This window comes from Manduca sexta, chromosome 26 (genome assembly GCF_014839805.1).
Source record: "Manduca sexta isolate Smith_Timp_Sample1 chromosome 26, JHU_Msex_v1.0, whole genome shotgun sequence".
NCBI classification, from domain to species: Eukaryota; Metazoa; Arthropoda; class Insecta; order Lepidoptera; family Sphingidae; genus Manduca; species Manduca sexta.
This window is the reverse complement of record NC_051140.1, coordinates 4114644-4132820: the sequence shown is the minus strand read 5'-3', so window position 1 is coordinate 4132820 and position 18177 is coordinate 4114644. Positions and strand designations below refer to the sequence as shown.

At 34.6% G+C, this 18177-nt stretch overlaps 1 protein-coding gene across 1 annotated transcript in view; it reads right to left on the bottom strand.

Annotated features, from left to right (window-relative positions):
* The window catches only part of LOC115449840 (1-phosphatidylinositol 4,5-bisphosphate phosphodiesterase epsilon-1), a gene marked incomplete in the record, with an annotated part of 44250 nt that extends 41196 nt beyond the window's left edge, over positions 1 to 3054 (bottom strand). Inside the window, 2 exon segments of the mRNA XM_037443083.1 lie at positions 2689 to 2807; positions 3051 to 3054. Coding sequence (XP_037298980.1) covers positions 2689 to 2807; positions 3051 to 3054 — 123 coding nt within the window.
* Positions 3055 to 18177: the final 15123 nt, after the last annotated feature.

Sequence of the window (18177 nt, the reverse complement as noted above, 5' to 3'; positions counted from 1 at the left end):
ACGAAACCTGAGATGACTTTAAGGTTTGAGTGAAGCAACGCAAACGGGTAGAAAAGGAAACTTAATTAATTACGATTGTATTAATAATACAGATTGTCATACTAGGTATCTATTTAACAAATTTGCAAAGGTAAGTCGATAGAAATCATATTAAATCAACCACTACTGGTGAATAAGTTTGTTTTAGTTTATAGTGTTTCATAGTAACCTTCTTCGTTGTTTACGAAACTGTTTACAAAATTAATTTATAACTTGTCTGTAGGTCGAATTCATGTTGAATAAATTACGAAATGTAGAAGTAGGTGACAATTAATATTTGTCATCAAAAATAAATGCACATCTTGAATATTTCGCAAATAATTTACACACTCACTGATATGTGCTTTTTGTTTAAGCTAAACTTAGTAACTAAAGTTAACAAGTAAAGTAAAACTTGGCTAATCCTTTTTAAAATTCTAACTTTAACAAATCCTCTTATCGCTTCACTTTGAACTCCATAATCGAATTCTTTGCCTCTTTGAAGGCACCCCGATTACATCGTAAGGGAAAATCAAGGCGAGTGACCAATAAAGTGAGCTAAAATCCAATTGTTTCGCCCGCTAAAGTGATTAGCGTACTCTGCAATAAATAGTGTATATAATTTTGCGAAGTTAGGCATCACCGTCTTGTACTTTTTTCGTATATTTTTTTTAATTTCCTTAGAGTAAGAGCAAAGGAGTAGCATTACATACAGCTTATTCTGTATCTTTGCATTCTTTTATGTTACGAATGAATAAAGGTATATTTAAAATCAAGGCCTTAATGGAGTTTAGGTCTCATTCCCCTCGTAAACGTCCTTTCATAAAATTTCGATATTACATAAAATATATTCAGTTTATTACAAAGTTTCATATACCGAAAGCCAAAGTAACTGATTACTCCTCAAACTCACGGCACATTTATCAAACTCTAAACTAGTTTAAGATATAATTAAAACAAACGTCCGACCGCAGCCTGGAAATTCGCCTCAAACCCATTAAGATTTTGCCAACAAAATCATACAGCTTAATGGTGGGTGAGTTCATTTATAATCAGCAAGTGGTTTGAAATCATACCGTCGCAGCCTCAGCGTAATGATGCTTTTTAACAAAAAGTCATAGCAGCTCACCTAGTGTACATACTGCAGCTTGGTGGCAACAATAGACCATGCGGTGGTACCTACTCTGACGTTTATGGGAGCGTACGAGACTTTCACTACTGGCATTACTTTGGCAGACCTAAATAACCAGGTTCGCAGTTATCTCGGTGTACTGAATCCGAATTCAAGCGGTAATCTTTTCCAAGTGGAGTAGACATCTAGCAAAAGAAAAAATTACTGATAATTACGTTCATATAGAAAAAAGCATTCACATTACAGAATAATTAATATTAGCGTTTTTCGATTCGTTTTTTGAAATGTAACATTGTGGGAAGTAACAATAGAAAACCATGGTAGATAGACAATCGAATATTTCACTAGGAATATAAATGGGCTTCTTATTTTTTTCTTAACGATATGTAAATGTTGTTATTATAATCTGTTATCGATGTTGTAGTAGCGAAGATTGTTTGTAACTTGGTAAGTTTGGATGTAGTCTCTCTCTGAAACTACTTATCTAATTCCCAATTTTTTCGCTACGTAATATGAAGCTATAATATTCCTTAATGATTCAAGCTACTGTTTATCCAGAAACTCATTACAATGTTAGAATATTTGACATGTCTTTAAACTACGACACACGATACCAAATGTAAGCTAATTTACCTAACATAAAACACCTTCATCCACTCAGAAGTAGTGAGGACACAAGCGAGTAGACTATCATGTATTATACAATTAAAAACATAACCCTCCTTTGCCGTTATTGTAGTCGGGTAGAAACAAATGACATGTCAGAGATTTTTCTCATATAAAAAGGATAAATGCATCGCGAGCCATCACTTTTGTACAAAGAAAAATAAACTACGATTGTACTTAATCTTACTATTTTGATTGAAATTCTTTATGAATCCGATCACGAGTTACTAATGGTACTCGGACTTTATAAATGGGCAAGAGAACGCTGTAACACTGAACGTACAAAGAGCTAGTATGCGTGCTCAGAATAAACAATGCGATTAGGAAAATTCATGCTGTGTGTGAGCGAGACAGAGCTAATTCATTGATGTTAGAGTGAGAGACTAGATGTAGTTCTGTTTATGTAGAATAGATTTTTGAGATGGGGTGATAAGGGCATTTACCTTAATGCTGTAGCTATGTAGGAAAACTTTCTTGCAAGATTTTCAATCAGAGCTTTGAGAAAATATACGATCTCAAGAACTTTGCCAATTTACAAAAACCTAATAATCGCCAAATGGTTAAAATGCGAATGCAATTCATTTTTTTCTATTGACGTTATTGAGGATTTAGTGCACTTCTTTTCTATATGAAATATAATTATGTAAATTTGACACTCTTCTGTGCGCGCAATGTGCTTTAAATGGTACAAACTTTTTTCTTCAAGTTTTAATGTGATATTTATTCTTATCTATCTTGTTTCATATTAGGATCAAAAATAACCTTATCGTATCAACTAATATGAAGGAACAATGAGATATAAGTCATACTATTATGTATTTTGTCGTTTAAGGTTGGAACTTGCTCTATATAAACATAAAAAATCTACTCACCTGGTAAAATAGCTGATATTCCGTGTCGGTCAAACGTAACGCAACTTCCTCTGGATAATTCAGAAGTGCTTTCAGTGAGATTAGTTCTTCATAGTTACTATCTTCAGGCACTGAACAACCTGAAAAATGATATATACTCTAATACCGAATATCGAAATCTAAATGAGAAATGGAAACAAAACTTCGGGAGGTTTTTGACCGATACTATGTTTCTGGAATGTTCTATATTGTTCGTTCGTTCATTCTTCCGGTATTGAGAGTGGTTGCTGTTGAAAAACGAGCCAGTGTTTGTGGGCACGTGACTCGAAAGCCATCTATAAATTGCAAAGGGCATGTGAGGGAACATCTCCGTAATTAAATACCCATTTTGAGCAATTCATTCACTCTGAGAGAACAAAATTGTGTTTTGTGAAATATCGCTTGTTAATCTAACCAGCTAGTTAGAATAATATTCTCCAAAAGACTAAGGATTGCGCAATATATACAGTTATGGTCAAATGCTATGATTTTATATATGCAGACTAATTTCTAAATTTACAAACTAGCTCCGATGTAAGAGAATCGAAAAGTTCTGAGACGGTCTTGAAAGTTCCAAGTTTTAGATTGCGTTTCGCGTCTGGGGATATCAGAGGAATATTGCAATGTTCCCTTTATTATAACTGGTCAAGAGTGAGCTATAACTCGCTTGCTGAGGGCCACTGTTCACAAATGTATCGCAAGTTTGAGAGCGTTCCAACTAAGCGCGAACGATAACTTTAATTATATTAATGAGACTTAAATATTTATAAGGAGCTAACACCGAGCAAGTACTGTCAACTTATTGCACTAGAAACATGGCACAACATTGGCGACATCTAACTATCTTTTGTTTTCATAATATTGCTATAGTTAGTTTTCATAACTAACTAGTTAGTCCAACTAATTGCCTCAGCAATTAACTGGACCCTGTCAACTTTGTTCGATAATAAAACTGTTTTAACTTTGCCAAATATTTTTTTTATTTTGCGGTACTTGATAAAAAATCATAGATTTGAGCTATCTTATATAAATGGACACGGGGTAATGTTTTGTAAAATTGATAAGTGACATTTAAACGTGAAACTAGTTAGGTACTATGGGCGAAATAGGATAAACCGGGAACGGAGACTAACTGTTACACATCGTCGGAACTGTACGCATTAATTTGTGTCATATGTCGTGTGTAGTCGATAGAGTTGTCATCTCCCCGGTGCCTTAATCCACTTAATGCCTGTTTCACAAGTTTCAAGTACATTTTATCACGGTTATCGTATTAAACAGGTAATGTAGATTGTTCTTATTTTATTACGATTTATTTTGGAGCATAGATTTTAGTCACATTTTTATATATAGTTGGCTTATACATTTATACAACGAATGGCATTTACTCACAAATTGTGAAACAGTGTAGAAAGTTGTTAGTCTAATTAACAGTATCTAACAAACAAGAAGCTTCAATCGTTGGGTCTCGGAGATTTTTTATATTCACACGATTTTTTAAAGTAATATTTTGTAAACTTTTGTCAATTTATCCCCCATTCCCTACGGGACTCAAATAAGTCACGAAAGTGGCAGTGCATCATTTTTTAAATTAAAAATATGGAAATTGTGGTTTCGCGTTTTTGGCGTGTCGAAGTAGTATTAAAATAAAAAGGTAGCCAGGTGCAAAATTATATTCCATACTAAATATTTTAGTTAGATTATTATCTACATTAGTACTTGTGGTTTTATTCACTTATCACTACCATTATTACGCCGTATATTGGGGAAATAATTCCTGGCCTTCACAGCAGGTAAATGGGAGTGATCAGTGAAAATAGGGCATCATCAAATTTCTGTTGTTTTTTCTATTTCCATCACACGTGATTTTCTCTAGATTATGTTTAAATTATCTGATAATGAATAAGTAAAACAAAGCACAAGTAAAATATTAATAATTTCTGTTCAACGAGTATGACGCATGTATCGACTATGGGTTTATTTAAACATATTGCGTGAAGGTGACCGACAGATTGGTTCCAAACACGCATCGTTACCATAATATGCACAGATGATATTTGAGCGAGCTATATTCCAATCACAGATAGAAAAACATGTTGATATTTCGGCTCAAAAAAAAATGTCGGTATCACTAAAGTGTAAATTTTTGCATTTATTCATTAAAATCATTCTTAAGTAGCCTTAATTATTAATTAATTTTCCCCTGCACTCTTGCTATTAAATATCCATCAACAATGCAGTAACTCCTTTGTGGTTATTTACTTTTTAATATAAACTCTATAATTTTTTTTTAGGACAATAAAAGAATATAATTTTAAGGTTACTAGAAGTAGCATGGTAAATAGTGGGTGGCCCACAGAGTATCTGAAATTTGATTCATACTGTGTCATTATTATTTGAAACTAGGTGTTGGTTTGATCTTCGTGAAAGATATATTTTCCGAGATGTTTTGCGGGTTAAAAACCACTTCTCACGTTAATCTAGACTGGCTCGATGGCGTACATATACAGCATGCGAAGTACGACACCACTGTGATGTTCTGGCTTCCAATCCCACTTGGGTTACTCTGAAATGTGTGCCTTACAATACATTCGAATAATTGAACGAACCTTTGCATTTGTAATAATATTAGTATAATAGGGTTATTTATTACCATCATCAGTGTCGACACCATGCCCTGACGAGGCACCACTCGGGCCAGCTTTAGACCCTTCTCGCATCTCACAAGCACTTTCAAACTAAAACCATTTACAATACCACTAAAACATAAAATTGTTCAATTCACATCACTTTCACTGAACTTAAAATTCCGCCATCTCTTGACATTTTCATGATTTGAAGAAGTACATAAGAATCCATCGTTGACAAGGCGAATATCTGTCACGTGCCATTATTGTTTCTATTATTTAGTTACGTGCCTGTAAAAGAAAGAATGTCTTGTTAATATAAATATAATAGCTTTTAAATTGAAGCTAGGGTTAAGTAAAAAGATCACAAATGTAATACTAACTATACCGGTAGGTATTTATATTTCGTAAAAATGGAGTAGATAATGAATCATTTTTTTTTCTATTCAATTAAAATTATTTTACAAATTATAAGCTTTCAAAATAGCATTTAATTATTGCTATGTTGTGGATGATTTTTCACATGCAACGCCAAAATAGACAGTTCGTTCAATGGACAATGGACATCAATTAAGTATGACATAGCGCACCCTCCAATCATTATAGTGATAGGAAATGCTAATTTCCGCAAACAAGCCCACAGTAAACATTACAACAGCGGTAAACACGAGCTAGTCAGAATTGGTTCAAGTTGCTCACTCCGGCAATTTGTTACATACAAGTTTGGCACAGGTGCGCGGCACGGTTGAACAAAAACAAACAAACTTAAACATTTGGCAAAACACTTTGTCAGGTGTGCAGGACAGTAGTCAGAGCGGGAGAGAGCATTCGTAGGTCGACTAGAGGAGAGGATAACAGTGAATGACACAAAGGACCATCACAGGCCAAATTTACGACAATTTTTTTTTCTTGTACTGCACGACAAAGTGACCCGACTACACTATTGGAGTGGGTCCAATAGAATGGTGACTGACGAGAGATGATCACCCCTCGGCAGTTGAAGCAAATATACCGGCCTGTTGGAATCTAATATACACAGGCTGAGCCCGGAAAGCGACACATTTGCGTGGGCCACTATGACGGGTTATAACACCTTGTGTACGGTGTTCGCTATCCGGGCGGATATAAAATATATCTCACCACCAGGAGAAAAACCTGTTTATTTGTTTTAGATACAAAAATAATCACTCTAAATTACAGCATTAAATTAAATATCGACTTTATTTGAACAGAATAGTGTCTACTATTTTCTACATGTCATTATAATCATATAATGATTTTGGTTGAAAATATTTGAGATGCACTTATGTTTACTTAAACCGTACTTAAATCATTCATCAGTTTGCCATTTATACGTCTGGACTACTCTGTATACGCCACATGACAATTTTACCATTTTAATGTGCCAGTATAAAAAAGCTAGCGTTCATAATGTGTTTTCTGAACCATTTAAACAGCTGCAAAAGGTGGATTTACCAGAATATTCCCAGTATCTATGACTATTATACAGATTACATAACATAAAAGATGGTTAGAAACGAGAATTTATATTATTAGCAGTATATACCTACGCAGTTATTAAAATAAAATACGTACGTACATAAATTATATAAATCGTTACTTATGAATATTTATCAATCTGCGTGTTTTATCTTAGGTCCGCTATCGATTCAATGTAAAATTATATAGCCATCAAATATGAAAAATTACATACAAAAACAATATTTAGGTAAAATAATAAAAGCTTTAATAATATATAAGCAACAGAGCCGCTAAAACCACATAACAGCTACAACATAGCTACTGAAGTGAAAACTGTGCGTACTTTACGATAGGACTTCCAAAAATCCATTTAGCACTTCGTACATCCTTTACCTTTAGTAATTTCACATTCTACGAGTCTGATTTTTTCTATGTTCATTCTTTTTTGTCCAGCATTATTTTAGATTTACAATAACTAAGTATATCGCCTACTTACTCCCGGACTCCATCATAAATGATAACACTAAACTAGTATTAACACAGAAAAGGTCTAAAAGATATATTAAAGTTGTTTCGAAATGAATTCTCGTTAAGCGAACACCAGATTCACAATAATGACCACAATCTAACTTGGAACTCTTTACTGTAGTTTTTTGAAATTGCCCACCGGCTCGCTAACGGCTTTTACAAGTTAAGCGAAAAGTTGGCAAGCATTTTGAGCGCTCTAGAGTCTAGTACCTACAGAAAATGGATTGGCAGATCGATACTATTTTGTATACACAAATGTCGTTCGAAATACAGAATGGTGTTAAGTGCCTAGGGCAGTGGCGAAGGGTGAAAATTTTCACAAGGTAACCCGAGGCAAAAAAAAATGCTTTAGTTAACATATCGCAGTAAAATCAACAAAAAACATAAAAAAAACACAAACGTAAATAAACCTAAAAGGGAAGCCGGTAGGAATCGGATTGTACAGACACTTCGCCACTGGCCTAGGGTAAAGTTTTTTAAGAAAAAGCCTACGAAACTACGTAGAGAATTATCAGAATCATTAATAGTATGGGAATGTAAAGTCAACAAACTGTAAAGTAACACAATGACAGTACGTCGTTTAGTGTTTCAATTTTATCTAATAATGTGTGGCGACGAAACCGTATGCGCCGAGCCTCAGCAATTGATTAAAGCACTTCGGTTTATGAAGTCAAGGGAGGCTAACTCAAGGGCATGTCTAGAAGCGTCTTTGATCATCTCGAGTGGTCAAATTCAAACTGAAGCTGTAAGGTGCTTCAATGTGTCAGGACATAATCGATCAAAAGATGTTCCTTTAATCTGGGACTGATTATGTATTCGATATTTGGATTTGAATGTTTGCAAATGGAGTTATTTCTGATTATTATTTATGTACATAGGTAATATTTATAACGCATTAATAAGATTAAATATATTTAATTACTAATGTAACATATATTTAAAGGCCTTACTTACCTTACCTATCTTCTAAATATAAAGAATAAGTATCTGAAGCCATTATTTTCAATCAAAATTAATTATTAATTTTATCACATTTTGAATTTTTACGCTAAATTACCTGGATTCAAGAATACTTATTTTTTCTTATATTTAGTCGCTGCTTCGCAATGTAAGTTCTTAGCGAGCAAATATTCCCTTAGGGCAAAACCCTTCGTATTTATACCGAACCCTTCTGCTTGCGAGGATGTTTTAAAGGGTGTCAAGACTTTAATTGAGGTAACGAGCCACTTTCCTTTTCGCTCAATGAGTATAATTTGTTTCATGCTCAAGTCTTTAGTACTCAACTTTTTATAAAACGAAATGGCGCAAGTTATTAAAACCTTTAAGGGGCTTGTGTAGTGTTGCAGTTATAAGATAAACACTTTTTATCAGTAATTAACTAATTAAATGTACATCTGTGTAAATTATGGTTGGATGAATGAAAGAGAATCATCTAAAACGATAACGGCTTTATGAGGTGTTGTTCACGGCTTTTCTCGCGTGATACACCTGTGTTTATATTAGAGTTCCCCAACGAACACTTCTAGGATAAAAAGTACCTAAATACTAGCATATATGTTAAACCAGAATATGGTTTATCTGTGTGTAAAATTTTATCCCAATCCGTTCAACGGATTTTGTACTTACTTCTAACAAACGTCTTAACAGCTTCCCAAATATCTAAATTTCTACACATCTTTAACAGCTATCGTATTATTAACAAATTAGTAAGATTATTATATTTTTTAAACTTCTAGTTATTCCCAATCTCGAAGTAATAATTGTAAAATTGACTCAATCAGTTGGTCAACAATTATTTAGAGTCGCACTTCTCTAAAGCCTGTGAAAGCCCCGTTCGCGTGGGAAGCTACTGAAATTTCATAGAATAAGAACAAAAGTCGATTGTTTCGCTAGTTTCAACTAAACATTAATTAATACTCTAGATTCATTTAATTGTTTTGATGTAGATTACTATCAACAAAAAAAAAACAATTACATTGTGTTAAAAGCCCTTCAGCGTTTGAGCACACACGCAAAGCAGACGGGTAATTGTGTGTATAGAAGGGAAAACATCAGAAAACAGTGAATTTTTGCGTTTCGAAATATTTTCCAAGAAATCGATTATTGTTACATTTACCGCCGTCTGAAATTATAATAGCAATAAAAACAGTTTTATTTCATAAAAGAAAATGTTCTATGATATTATTGAACATTGTCGTAGCAGATTTTTTTTTTATATTTATTATACGTTGTTTTATATTTAATTATAGAATGGTATATATTTTAAAATAAATTTCAGTATTATCCACAGAGCTCGTTGGCACCCTTTTACATTTCAATTTTTTTTTGGTGAAGTCGACAACCATGCATTATCTTAACTTTTTAGAATGGATCAAATTCACTCGATAACTTAGGGATCTACAAATAAGCTTTTGCAAATAAAATAAAGAACCATAATGTTCATTGGAAATCGAAACAAACTAGAAACCGCAAACGAAGCCGTGCCCGCCGCTAATGTCTGTTTTACGAACCCAGAATAAGTAAGAGGTGGAAAACTGATTGGTATTCTCAAGTCATCCAAGAAAGACATTTCCAAAGTAGAATTTGTCCTTTACAATTTTATTAAAATTTATAACAGTGTTTCTTTAGTTCGCATGTTATTTATGAAGATGTAATTACTTAATACCAGTAATATCATTTAAGGTGCTTACAATAAAGATTAAAATAGTAAAGCGATAATTATGACATTAATTAGTGATTTTATAGCATCAGCAATTCTGGATAAATCGTTTTAAACAGACTATTTATACATTTAGTTGTAGTTTGTAAACAGATTAAATAATTCGACAGACATTGAAATATAATTATTTTATGGATCCTACCGCGGTTTTTTATGTTATTATTTATCCCACGTTTCAAAGACTACAGCGTTCATGGTCACGCAGTCTGAGGTGTTAGTCGTCCGAAAAGTCAGTTACAATATCTACATACATTTTACAATTTACAAAATTTTGAATTTTTTACCTATTGACTGTCCGATCTACGCAGAATGAGCTCACAGTCTTCGAAACGTCGGGAGAAAATAATAATAAAAAACCGCGATAAAATACGGAAAATAATTTTATTTCAATTTCTAACATTCGTGTAAACATAAGTAATCATTAATTAGACAGACGCTATGTTTCATTAACAAGTCATTCTGAGCAATTGTGAAAATTCATAATTAATAAGTTAACTTCACGAGCTATTTATCACTTCACAAACTCACACACACCGCACGATGATGAAAACCTTTTGAAGTGAACGAGCTTTTAAATTTTAATACCGGTGCTGTTGTAAGGTCGCTATGAAAAACTACATTACATTGTTAGAATAATCTTTCTCGTCTTTCGACTTAAGGCAAATCTTTTGGGTATTAGGAGCTATTTAGCGGAAAATTTTACTTGAGATATTCAAGACACTATCAATGTGCTGGGATGCCTTTTAACGGCCCGGAAGTCTTTAGAATACTAATCAGTCAACGGGAATATTATAGGGGGATCGTTAGTCGTATTTCTATATAAAATTACCTAATTTTAAAAGTTGTTCCATTCATATTTGCTCATAGAACTATATCAAATTGCTAATATTAGATAAATTATATTGACACGACAGAAAAATGAGTTATTTAATAACAGATATCGTTTGGCGCGTACAGGTGCAGACGCGATAATTCGTATCTTTTATCGTGTTAAATAATAAACACGCGCGTATCGAGTAACAGGTGATACAAAAAGTTGATTGAATCTTAACAGGTATATTTTAATAGAATCAGAGAAGGCATCGACCCCAATATTAAGTGTTTGTTTTTTTTTGTATCGGACTACGCAGTGAACACCAGGGGAAACCTACGAATGGGATGCTGGAATCCCCTGGCTTAGCGACTACAGGGCTCTTGAGGAAAGTTGTGATAGCTGGGTAGGAGAAGGACACCTCTTAGGGTGGGAGGAGGGGAGAATGCTAGGAAATATTCGCGAGCTCTCATAGGCCTCAATATGAATTGGCAACCATGAAGTATACACATTTAACTGTGTACCTAGGGCCGCGACAAATGACCCCCCCCCCCCCCGTACATGAGCGTGCATTCGGTGTGTAGACCGAGCGCACAAGAATTGCCTCGGGGGGAAATATTAAGTGGTTAATGTTGCTAAATAGTTTCTTAAACTAGGTGAAGCTTGCTTGCTTCGGACCTTTATAAACAATGTAATGTTTTCATCTAGGTTGTAGTAACTCAATATCTTTTTGTCCTTCACCCCTCTCACATGTGTTGCACAAACTTTTGACTCATAGTTTTTACGAGCGGTCGCACGCCTGACCTCAATCCTTGTGGGAAATTCCATGCCGGGAAATTGTTCTATAAAAATTCGTACACAGAGTTACTGTTCCTGGTTGACATTGGCAAGAGTGTATCAGTCATATTTTGTACCCAACTAGATAGCAACAATAAACCACCGTACACAATATCGTGTCCCAATTAAAATTTGTAACGACGATTCGTAAAACCAAGATCAACCGGTATACATTCAGTAAAAGAAGCCGTCATAATAATAATGCTTGTTAAAATCAACCAAACTGATATTACAAAAATTTCGCAAAAACAACTATCTCTTATAAGTATTACTACACGCACCGCACGCCATTGGCTGGAATCGCCCATTTCCGCCCATCCTACGGTTGTCTGAAATCGTCCGAAACGTTAAGTCTTTTGTACAGTTCGTGAACGACGAAGATAATTGCCTTCCCCGTGACTTGCTCACGTGCGTTACACACTTATATTTTTAATTCTTATATAGTAAGTATTTGTGCTCCAGTGCTCGTCAGTACTTAGATTGTTATTGGGAATTAATTGAGATTCTTTCAGTTACTGCGGCCATGGTAATTTTAAAATATCAGGGTAAATATATTTTGGTACGTTGGAAAACTACCTCTTGAGATCATGACTCATATCTTAAGATCAAGTTTAGACTTTAACAGATATAATTTCTTTCATATCAGTGCGGTATATTCTACACTACAAGTAATCTTTATCATCGCTTTGTCTTAAATCTATTCGTACGACTCGTTGGAGTTTTCAAGTCTAAGAGGTTATTTTATAATTCTCACAAAGGTCACGAACAAAGTCACACAATCTTCAGCTAATAAATTGCAATTTGGTACGTGTTACAACCCCTAGGAAAAACTTCACATTTCACCCCTTAACAGCGCTAAGCAATGAGGGTGAGATTGGCCCATCTATTTGGCAAAGGTCGTAGCCTTTGTTCCATTATCGGAGAGTCCTCTTCCCTTATTTAGGAACGATTTACCGCTACTTGGTAGCGCGCCGCCAATTTCACCTGCAGGGACGTACTTTCGGTGCATTGGGACCCCTACCGCCTACGTAAATAATCTTTTTTTTTATCTAATCATCTCCCTCATAATTAAAACAAAACTTTGTAATAGTATTTCGATATAATAATATCACTGCTGGGCACGGGCCACGTGGCCTAGTGCGGATTGGTAGACTTCACATACCCTCAAAATTCTTTACGAATTTCTCAGGTTTTCTTTAGGAAAGTCAGAGCGTGCCCTTAGATTTTGAACCTGCGAACATTCGTCTCGGCAGTCCGTTTCACTCACAACAAGGCTATCGCCACTTATATTTAGATGGTTTGGAAACTCCCGAATGGATCGGGGTGAAATTTGGCACATAGACTAAACCGTAGGAAAATTGCATTTTTAAAATTATATTTTTTTATAAAATCTAATAACTCAAAATTGAGAAAAGAAACAATTACTAAAAGAAGCAGTTATTTTACCTTCAAGAATAACACAATATCAATTGTTTTATAAACATAAATACACTAAACACTTACCTTGAGAGTTGTTTTGTGTATACCTCCACTGTATTTTCCGTCAAGTATAATTTAGTCGGTATCTCGAACTAATATAATAACTAAAATATACGCAATTGGAGTTGTCTCTACCGTGTCTCTGCGGATGAATATTTCGAGCTTTACAACCTCTACACGGGACGTTACTTCAACATCGTATGATGGAATTATGATATTTTTCCATTTACCTATTCCTTTACCCCCGTTGATTCGTGGATGAGATATATACAAATCAATAACTAAAATGGTATTCTTATGTATATTTATTGACTTATGTTTTTTTATTCATTTATTAATGTAATAATCGTTTATTGACTGTAAAATTCATACAATAAAGTAACTAAATAACGATTACTTATACCACTGTCAAATAAATTGACAAGGGAAGAGATTGACAATTTTACTAACAAATTTTCCACGCTATTAAATTCATTACTAAATCGCAAATACATCTATACTAATAAAACTTATTTGCAAATACATTTATACTAATATTCCTGTTAAACGGTAGCGTAGAGAGCACGCTAAAACAACTTATAGACAATGACGTCGCCTTTACGTGTGTCACGTGAACTTGCAGTAAGAAGTCACATCAAAGCCATTAAACACATACACAGAACGCTAAGACGAGTACGTGCATTGACGTAAACCTAAGAACCGAGCAGCGCCCCAAAGAACCCGACACATCAGTAACACAATTTCTAACTCACTTTGGTGTATGAAAGCCGAAGCGCGCGCCCCTAAACCAATTCATACAGGGCAGATCATATTTGGCCGTTATTAAAATGCTGAGAAAATTTATTTGGAGATACGTCGTGGGAGTTTATATGATTATTTTTTAGCCTTACATTTCTGTTGACGGAGAACATGGGTTTGGGTTTATAGGTCGCGACACATCTGCTAGTATAGTACTACGCCATGCAGTATTCTATAGATAATAAAATAGTGAAGAACTTCTAGAAAGTTCGCAAGACATTTTGAGCGATTCCTCGGTAGATAGGTAGGTAGTAAACTATAAAATCTTGGATTCTGAATAACATAAATAATGCACAACCAGGTTTAGGATCTTCAAGTTGAAATAATTTCTATGGAATGCACAGACTATGCACATACATACTCCATACATTTTATACGGTTTAGCCTGAAGTTAGGTACTTTAACCACTCTGTTATAGATCCTATATGTGGTAGTTTATATATGGAGTACATTATTGTCCACCATTAGGTATCATTGGCCCACATGACAATCAATCCTTATAAAGTTACCTTTTCTTTGGTTACTGGCATTTCAAATGATAATAATTTAATATTATAGACATCGTGTTACGCAATATTTTATTTAATCTCTAAGGACATTTTATAAAACAGGATTAGATGTATGAAGCAATTTAGTTGCCAATTGCCCCAGCAGTAAAGCTAGCATCTGTTAATTAGCCGGTATTCTTACTGGTTTTATTGCGTCACGTAATGGTCCTTACATTCTTATATGCAGTTACGTATTTTATCTTTTTAAACTGAACTATAATCCAATATTTCGTTATTTGAATCGCCGATTGCAGAGCAATTTTACGGACATGGCCAAAACTTTATTGACTCAATGCAGGTCGAGGCTAGCGTTCTGATGGATTATTAGGATGGCAAGTCTGATGCCAAACGATTTAAATCCAAAAGATTGTGAGTTACGAATGTTCGAAACCCAGAATATAGAAAGAATATTTTATATTGTTCTCGTAAGAATATAAACAACTTAAATCAAGCGTTAATATAACGAGATTAAAGGACCATCTTAAATATGTCTCCTGTGCACTTCGATATTATTAAGACGGCTAATATTTTTAATCTGACGCCAAGTTATAAAGTAACAAGTTTTACACCCTAAGTAATAAATGTTATGAATCAGTTTAGACTAATCAGTGTTAATTCCTTTCCGACGAGAAATAATATAAAAGCAAGAAGCAAAATCCTAAGTACCTTAACTGCTGGATAAGCGAGCCATTTGTATAATACAAACGTACAGAAAAATTTGCAAATGCATTTTTTTTTCTCAGCATTCGCAAAGGGAAATATAAAGATACGATTTATGTATATCTGACGACATAATAATTTTAAATAGTATAATGTGGTTAATAATTACAATTTTATGAAAATAATTTAGACGCCAGATAGTATAGACGGTAAATATTTTCAAATGCCACGGCTTATTTCTTAAATAAAAACTATGACGTGCCTCCAAACTTCAATAAAGCAATTGAATTACGATCCGAGACATTTCAAAGTCTTCGCAGAATACAACACTGTATCATATTTCTATTTATAACTATAAAATTATTGGCATAAAGCTAAGGTTAATTATAAATCAAGGAGCATTATTACAATAAATAAAAGTAAAATACAGCGATTAGTCGAAACAATATATTAAAGTTTATGTCTTTGTCAAATTATTGCGTTCAATCGTGGCTTCATCCTACGCAGCATTACCATTAATACGATGATTTACGCCACTACACGTAGTTTGGCCCTAACATAAACGAAAAGGCTTATTTTAGTCTTAATAATGCCTTCAGAACTTTATACATTTACCTTTATATTTGTCCTTTATACGTTTCTACCCTTTGCAATGAAGGCGTCACATCAAAACCCAACTCTAAAATAAGTCAAAGATTCGCCAGTGTTCGCCGACTTAACATTCATGCGGCGTTTCAGACCGAAGTTTGCTCAACAACCCTTCGACTTTTTCTGCCAAATATTTCATCAATAAATACGATATCAGATGTGGAACCTGACGCATGGCCGAGACTTGACGAGTGGGATGGGTAAAAGGGCATTATAGGATTATGGTATGCCTTCAAACTACGATCTCCACACCCACACGTAAGTTGGACACAAATCTCACTTAACTAATAAACCCGATTACTGAACACACATACAAAATACATTAAATCGGAAAGGGTAGGCAGAGGCGCAACTGGTATACCCACTTTCCACCGTATGTATCCGTCCCATCATGTGAAAGAGGTTATGTCTATCACCATATCGGGTTCAAATTCCCGATTCCGAGCTGGCATAAAAGAAAAACCCTATATAACTCTACCCGTAATACGACTACTCCACCGAGATAGTCAAATTCAAAATATAAAGGATTAATACCGTAAACACAATTCTCCACCAAAACAATAAAACGATTAGTTTACAATTTGGTATACTTTGTTGGCTTCAAATCTTACTTCGGACCTACATGAATTCTGATATGTCCTATCGTAAATTATAAGCAAATTACAACCATAACACAGAGAAAAATAATATCCAATATTTGAAATATTTATGGGTTTTGATGGAATAACATGCCAAGGTGACCGTTTACCTTAATATCTATGTTTTGTATCTACTGACAGTGTTGGTACTCATACCTGAACTGAGCTGTGAGATATTGCATTCAACGCTCCATCAGACCATAAAAACACTTTTATTGTTTTGATTCGAAAAACCTACGATGTTCGTGATATAAATATTATTAATTTGGTGCCGCAAAAAAAGTGTAGAAAAGTGTAGGCGTAGTAGTTTGTCTAGCACCTCAGGTAAATTCGTTAACTAGTTAATAATATTTAAGTAAAAACACCCAGTTCGATTTACCTCGGTCGTTACAAGCAAAGTAATGTCCCCACGCCTCCGTATTCAAGCTCTTCGTGACTAATGGAGGTATCCACAAATATTTTCTGCGCAGCGTTACAATCCCTAAAGACCGTTATATACATTCGCGACACATTCCAATACCTTTTGTTGTAGAGCCGGTACCATAGTAATGATGTAAGTCATAGATGCAACTTCTTGAATTGTAGGTGTTTCCACGTGGATAACTCCACATCAAGTGGTATAGTTTTTTAAATCGACACGTCAAAGTGACCCCACTCCACCTGATGGTAAATGGAGTCGGATCTAAGAGAACGTTGACTTATGAGAAATGGCCCGTTGAAACCGGATATATACGGGATGATCGCGGGCGCATGGAACTTACGTGGGCCACTATGGCGGGTTTTAACACCTTGAGTACGGTGGTCGGTATCCGGGCAGATATAACATATATCCTACCACTAGCGCACTACTTCCTTGCATATTATTACGAAAACATATTATAATATGATAGATATTTTAGTGTCACGCAGACGTCTTTGTCTCAGGCGCGTTACGAATTTTGTACCCTAAAAACTATTTCCATCATATATTTTAGTTCCTCAGATATACTCACTGCTGTATAAATACTTAGTCTGGCCATAAATACTGTTACACTTAATTATAAAAAAATATTACATTTGAATTTCGAATCTGTCATTTTTATACGATTGTTCATTGTGTTTTCTCATTTTGGCGCCAATACATTGTAAAATATTTTGCGATATTAAAATGGTGTGGGGTGATAAAGAGAACCGAATCGCTGTGATAGCATTACACAAAGTAGGTATGGAGCCAAATGCAATTTTTAAAACTCTCCATACACTTGGTATTAGTAAAATGTTTGTGTACCGGGCTATTAATAGGTACAATGAGACCTCCTCTGTTTGTGACAGAAAAGATCTGGCCGTCCACGTAGTGTTCGTACGAAAAAGGTGGTCAAAGCAGTAAGGGAAAGAATTCGAAGAAATCCTGTCCGAAAGCAAAAGATTTTATCTCGGGAAATGAAGATAGCACCTAGAACCATGTCGCGTATTTTAAAAGATGACTTAGGACTTGCAGCCTATAAGAGACGCACTGGCCATTTCTTAACTGATAATTTAAAGAAGAATAGGGTGGTAAAATCGAAACAACTACTGAAGCGGTACGCAAAGGGAGGTCACAGAAAAATTTTGTTTACGGATGAGAAAATTTTTACAATTGAGCAACATTTTAACAAACAAAATGACCGTATTTATGCTCAAAGCTCTAAGGAAGCTTCCCAATTAGTCGACAGAGTGC